This window comes from Limulus polyphemus, unplaced genomic scaffold (assembly GCF_000517525.1).
Source record: "Limulus polyphemus unplaced genomic scaffold, Limulus_polyphemus-2.1.2 Scaffold656, whole genome shotgun sequence".
Taxonomy (NCBI): Eukaryota; Metazoa; Arthropoda; class Merostomata; order Xiphosura; family Limulidae; genus Limulus; species Limulus polyphemus.
The window spans coordinates 486979-494312 of record NW_013666266.1 but is presented as its reverse complement, the minus strand read 5'-3'; the positions used below and the strand labels follow the sequence as shown (position 1 = coordinate 494312).

The window sequence follows — 7334 nt, the reverse complement described above, 5'->3', positions numbered from 1 at the left end:
TGAAACGTCTGGTGAACCATAACTTTTCACACAAGGTGAACTTAATGATTTGGTGAGAAATCTGGGCCTTCCAAAGGGTTGTTCAGGTATTTTGGGGTCCAGACTTCGGGCTAAGAACTTATTTGTTTCCAGGAACATCATTTTACTGGTACAGAAATCGTAAGAAAGAGTTTATACCATAGTTTTCGCAAGATTCATCCAAAACAAGTCAAAAAGGTGTTCTCCTTCATATATATGCATCTGTTACTATTCCTCATTCGAAAATCTCGAACTTCTTCTTAATAAGGTTAAATACAAAGAACGTGGTTGGGTACTTTGTGGCGACTGAAAAACCTTTTGTCTATTGTTGAGTCAACAATCCGGTTATACAAAACTTCATATAAATATTATTATATTTATTAACATGGTGAAAACCTTTAATCCCATCTCATGGGTAGGCTAATGTGCACACGTCACCACATTTTACTAGTTACATTAAATATTGAATTAATCTAATATGTTATCAGTGTAAAGGACTAACACTGTAATGCATGAATCTCCATATCCTTAGGATCAACTTTAAAGTAAAGTATTACGTCTACTATTGAAAGCTCCAACCACCCTCTAATTGATATACCTGGAGGTATTTTCGACATTTTTATTTTCAATGGAATCGGACTTTTGTAAAGAAAGAAGAACATATTTTTAATTTTATATACATAAAATAATGGGATGCAATGTTCCCATCATTTCTAAATAAATATATGTCAACTTCAAGTGGTTTAACTACTATTCATTTGTTTATCAGGTGCTGTTTCACGAAAAAAAAATATGGTGGTCAATTTAGAATATATATTTAATATAATTTAAAATAAATAAGAACTTTTCTTTATACAAATAATATTTTTTTCTATTTACTATCATGGCCAGGTGGTTAGGACACTAGACTCCCAATTTGAGGGTCGCGGGTTTAAATCCCCGTCCTACCAAACATACTCGCCCTTTTAGCCATAGGGCGTTATAATGTTATGATCAATCCCACTATTCATTGGTAAAAGAGTAGCCCAAGAGTTGTCAGTGTGAGGTGATGACTAGCTGTCTTCCATCTAGTCTTTCACTGCTAAATTAGGGACAGCTAGAGCAGATAGCCCTCATGTAGTTTTGTGCAAAATTCAAAACAAACAAAACTTAACACCTGTCTCTTTTTTGCATCAAACTATATATTAAGATGATTTTTTTGCTTCAGATCCATAGTGAGGTTGAGCTTAGTAGCTGTGTGAGCATGTGTGTTACCATATTTCAAAGACTAGGATCCTTTTGGTGTCCTTCCTATTAATTGTCGATGATCAGTGGTCTGTCGTAATTGTATGTAAACACAGTGAGTTGTGGTGGAGGTGGAAAGCATGGGTTTGTTTATTTATTATGAATTTTGTGCAAAGCTACATGAGGGCAATCTTTTCTCACCATCCCTAATTTAGCAGTGAAAGACAACAGGAAAGGCAGCTAGTCATCACTGCCAACCTTTGGGCTACTCTTTTACCAATGAATAGTGGGATTGACCATCACATTATAATGTCCCCACGACTAAAAGGGTGAACATGTTCATATTAAAAAATACAAAAAATGTCTTTTATATTAGAGAAATAAAATGTGAATGAAATAAAAAAGCACAAATAATCTAACTTTAATTTACTCTTACATATTAATTAAAGCAAATTGTTAATGAGATGTGACCTCCAAAATAAGAACGAAATAGCTAGAAATAAAAAAAGCTCAAACATTATTTACAATGATATTAGAAATACTATAATAAAATATTACCCCAGTGAGTCAGTGGTATATTTGAGGCTTATAATGTTAAAAAGTGGATTTCTATACTTGGGATAGGTACAGCACAGATAGTTCATTGTGTAGCTTTGTGCTTAATAATAAACAAACAAAAAATATTTTTCAAATGCCTATTTCAGTTTACTGTTTATTTATTTGAATATTATGACAGAACCGAATATGCACGGTTTTCTCCTAAGAGTGATCAAGAATAACATTAAATCCTACAAAGAATGCAACATTAAGTAAAACATCTTTCCCGAAGAAGAATGCACAAGTGATAACTTAGGTAAATGATCTAGAACAATAATTAACTTAGGCGAAAGAAACTTAACTACTTTTATGACCGACTTTTTGTATTGCAATCACATACACCTGCATAAATGAAAAGTTGAAAAACTTCTATATTAAATAATGGGGTCGCAAGTACATGTTATACCTGCATACCACATCACTAACTCCAACAATAAAGGAATATAATTAAATACAAACAAAAATGTATTTGGTCTCTATATATCAAAGAGTTAATTCTTCAATACGTTTTCATATTTAAACTTGGTTTCAAAAATAATAAGAAACGTGTATTGTTATGTGAAAGTTTTTCATTTTGCTGTGACTTTGAATTTAATAAAGGATATACATATATAACACATGTCCAGACAGAGTATTTATTTTTACCCATAGAGAGCGTCTTACGAGTGCAAGTATACTGGTAGTTTTAATTTATAACCAACCGTTAGGAGGGCTATCCTAGGCCAATTCGATAGATTAGGATATATTGTTTAAACTTCTTGTAATTTTGATTTAGATCACACGCTGTGAATATTTTGTGGAGTTTGAATTTAAGAACAGAATAAAAAATGAATCCACAATACCAGGATATAGCAGCTGCATTTGTACAGTCATATTACCTACATTTTGACGATAATGAAAAGCGCCAGACCATGGCTAGTTTTTACGATGTAAGTAGCGTTAGCTTTATTTGGTCATCAGTACAATAGTAATGGTAAGCTAGGCCTAAGTATTTATAATTAATGTTAAATAGTAAGGAGTCCGGTGTTGCCCATCTCTGTTGACAGTGTTATGTTAAGACTTAGAAGCGAAAGTAAATGGTTATTAACAGTGTTAAGAACAAAGCGAGAACCAGTGACCCACACATTCTTTGAATTTGAGTCTTTTGACCTTGTGGTAGAATTTGTTTTATTGAAAATACAATGTTATTATGACTATTTTTAGTGTAAAACTAAGAATTGTTGTAGAAACTAGAAGAAGTACATAATTTATTTTATATAAAAGTTATGAATGTAGAATATCTACACAGTAAATTAGTAAGGAACTGTGGAATAATCATTGTGTATTTAACTAGAGTGTAGCAAGTGTTCACATATGATTGTGCATATAATAAGTTGGCTAGAAACACCGATGGTCACTGAGACAAAGAATGTGCCATATAATAGTTACACAGTGTTGGTGAATGTCTTGGAAAGTAAAGTTCAAGCATATCGGTTAAAACTCCTACCAACATATTACTTGGCTTCTTTCGAGTTTCATGATCAAATTTCATAATGGGTAAGAACTTTAGTATCTGCAACATTCTTAAGCTTTTTCAAAACACCATTTCCTTTGACAGAAATATCTCCCCTTGAAGTGTCTTAAACAGCATAGGACGTTCATTATCATCTTTTGTAGAAACTAGCAACGTTGTTTAACAGTGAACTATGTATTCTACTTCAACATAAACAGAAAAAAACTTTTAAATCCTTTTCAAACTTCCTTGTAGCTTCAAATGGTTTTCTTAACCTATTTTTGTTGAATTTCATACTCTCTTTCTCTCTCTCTCACATATTCCATTTTAATAATCTCAGAAACTCTACATTTTTTAACAATTACCATTTTGCTGAACCATTTTGGATTTTGTCTATAGTTTTAATGTAATCATTTATAAGGACTTCAATATTTTCAGCAAAATTAATAGATCTACTAAGAAAACCCCAAGTATCACTCATCATACTGTTACTTTTTTTAGTTGGTTGCTCAACCAATTTCTATACTCAAAGCAATTGTTTTTAAAATCAGGAGCATATCCCTTATTTTATCTGCATCTCAATTCAAACCTAAAATGTTATGAATATTAATAAGCAATCTGCATAGGTTGATGTTTCATAACTATGTACTGTGCAGGTTGTTGGTTTTAAATTATTTGATTTAATGATGATCTGATGCTGAGGAGAGTTTATACTTGAATAGAATATTGTTTTGACTAAAATGGATCTTGATAAGTATTGTAAGTGGTAGAGAATGAAAAAAAAAAAAAGGAAGCCTTATTGAAATATACTTAGTGTTGCTTTTAGGATATTGAAAACTAAGAACGGACTCTTGGAAGAAGAGTGGAGAGGGAGAAGGATCTGGATGTTATTTTTGAGAAATGTTTAAAGCCCGTGAAAAATTCTGGTTGTTTTAATTTTATTAAAAGATTTGTCACTTTGAATAGTACTCAATCTTGAGTCCTGGTGTTACTTTTGGTTTAATTCAGGTATTTAAAATTACTAGAGTAATTCGAATGGTTTCTTAGTCCCTGTATTTATATTTCTGTGTTCAGTTAAACTGCATATTTGATGATGACAAAATCTTCTCCAAACATTGTAATAAAGTTTTCTCTGTTATCTCTTCAACCCATATTCTAAACTGTATAAGCTTACTATATCTTAACTCATCTGATGTCTTCTCATCGAAGTAAATTTCTGTAGCTTTCAAACACACATAATTTATCACACAAATACATTTACAATTCACAAATGAAAGGAACAAGTACAGAAACTATAAAAGAACTTACTTGTATATTTACTCTATTAATATGTAATAGTCTAATTCTTTCTTTATCCAATCATATTTAAACTTCCTTTATAGCCATTTTCAAAGCTGTGTTTAATGAGTAAATAATCAAACCACTTGATGTGGTACCATAAACTTTCAACCGAGGCCTGTACTAAAATAAAACTAAAGGAAACACTTAAAAATCAGAGAAACTGGGAATATATTCTCAAGGTGTGGTAGGTTCTCAAACCACTTGATGTGGTACCATAAACTTTCAACCGAGGCCTGTACTAAAATAAAACTAAAGGAAACACTTAAAAATCAAAGAAACCGGGAATATGTTCTCTAGGTGTGATAGGTTCTGAGACAAAGTAGTTATTCTTAGGTATGGGCAGGAAAATTCTGAAAAACAACTTGATAAGTGAGCTGTTTTGTTTGCAGCCATGGAGAAAAGAAAATCTGTACTTTTTTTTCTTCGTGAATTACACTAAGTAAATGTCAGAAAATGACAAAATGCTGATATTAAAATTGTTGAAATATAGTTAGAATTAACACATGTACTTGAATTTACAATTGGTGTCAAAAACTTTTGTCGAGTGGTGAAGAAGTACGAAACATCAGGGAAACTTTGTCTTCAGACTTGAAGCGCAATAATATATTTTAAGTTACCTTTTTAAATGTCCAGAGGTACAGCTTTTCAGTGAATTATTTATATCTATTTTTTGTTTATCCATATTTCGACCACTTATGGCCACACAAGTTGTCAAAACGTGTAATAAAGTTAAACAAAAAAATAATCCACCTATGGACTTTTATCTAAAGTACCTAGTGAATGTCTTTTCACAGCTTTTTTAATTATAAATTTTTACATGAAAGTGTATCGTATATTCAAACACAACTGCATTCTTTAACATTTAGAAACGAAAGATGTATTTACTTTTCACTCACTTGTAAAAGTAACGTGTACACTTTTCCAGACCATTCAATAGTACATGTTCATAGGGTATTATCAAAAATCTTGGAGCCTTAAGTGTGTCTGTAACAACACAGATACTCAAAATGCTTTGTAACCAACCAGGGGAAATGAATAATCATAGCTTGTTCTACTTATTAGGTAAATATACTTAGCCATAGTAAAAACTTAGTATTTTTGATATTCTTCGGGAAGCTTAAATTTATGGTCAAACAACTTAAAGAAATAGAATAACATCAGTTTATTTTAATTTTATAAAATAAAACTTTTGATAATTATAACTATCTTATAAAGTTTTTAAACTGTTCGGAAATAAATGAAACTAGAAACTTTTTTTTTCACATAATAAGAGTACAAGTATGTTAACAAGTAATAACAGTGTTTTAACTTTTCCACGTTAGCTGAAGTAATGTTTCACTTTTTAACAATGGTGTGATACCAGTTAACTTTTTAAAAGTTAGCTATGCAACACTATGGCTATATTTTTTAGTGCTTTTAAACGTAAGATGACTTCTAATGAGGTAATATAGTATTTGAGATTAATCAGTTGTGACCATATAACCCTAAAGTATTCTAAATCAATAAAACAAAGTTAAAATAACTTTAATATATTTTGTAAATGGTTAGTTCAGTTAGGTTGTAGTCCAGTAAATTTAAAGCTTATACGATTGACAGGGTTCCACCACCCCCCATCCTCTAGGTCCATGCTCGCTTAAACAATAATAAAGAATACAATTATTTTCCAAAAAAATTAAGGTGTTCGACCCCCCCCCCCCTAACCTATATGGTTTTTCTCTTCCTGATTACAATATTTTGTGAATTTTTTTTTGTATGTGTAAATTTTGTGTGTAACGAAATTACAAATTGTTTATTTCAGGAAGAAACATCACTTATGTCGTTTGAAGGCCAGAATCTGCTGGGAAGAAAGAAAATAATGGAGAAACTTAGTGTAATATATTTCACAACTTTAATTACACTATGATAAATGTTTTCATATATGTTTTAAGGCTGTAACGAAGGATAGGTTTTGACAATTTAGAACACACATACAAACAATGGTTCAAACCTTCTATAGTACTAATTTACTAATGGCATCGCCATAATATTAGTTTATATTTGATTGAAAACTCTTTATTTTACGCGCAATACATGTAAATAGATATAAACAACATTTACACTTATTTTAAAAATGTTATCTAGAACAGTTATTATATATATATCTGTATTTTATATAAAAATAAAACATTTATGTTGGTTAGCTACACTGTAAGTTTGCATTGCAAGAGCTTGCTATTGTGGTTAGTTAAAAGACCTACATCTGACTTAAACAAAAAAAAAAACCTTCATTTAACAGACACCATTTGAAGCAGGGTAACCGTCCTTGTCTTTTTAACATAAATTTTTTAATTAATTAAACATATTAATAAATTATAAGCGGTAGCATATATTTTATGCTTCATACTTATTCTACTATTCTGTATTTTACACTAGGCATTCAGCACATTGTATTGAAGCAGTGTTTCCACTAACCTTGCCTCCCTCTGCTTGTCATAATTGTCTGCTCCGGTCTCCTTTTGGTGCACAAAAGAAGACGGTACATACAATGTTTTGGTGGTGGCGTTAATTGTCTGCTCCGGTGCACAAAAGAAGACGGTACATACAATGTTTTGGTGGTGGCGTTAATTGTCTGCTCCGGTGCACAAAAGGAGACGGTACATACAATGTTTTGGTGGTGGCGTTA

General features: G+C 31.3%; 1 protein-coding gene across 1 annotated transcript in view; it reads left to right on the top strand.

The window, feature by feature from the left end:
- The first annotated feature begins 2503 nt into the window (after positions 1-2503).
- The window catches only part of LOC106459755 (probable nuclear transport factor 2), a 6983-nt gene continuing 2152 nt past the window's right edge, over positions 2504-7334 (top strand). The window contains exons 1-2 of the mRNA XM_013919409.2: positions 2504-2768; positions 6471-6542. Of these exons, the coding sequence (XP_013774863.1) occupies positions 2667-2768; positions 6471-6542 (174 nt within the window). The 5' untranslated portion in view covers positions 2504-2666. The remainder of the gene's footprint in view (positions 2769-6470; positions 6543-7334) is intronic.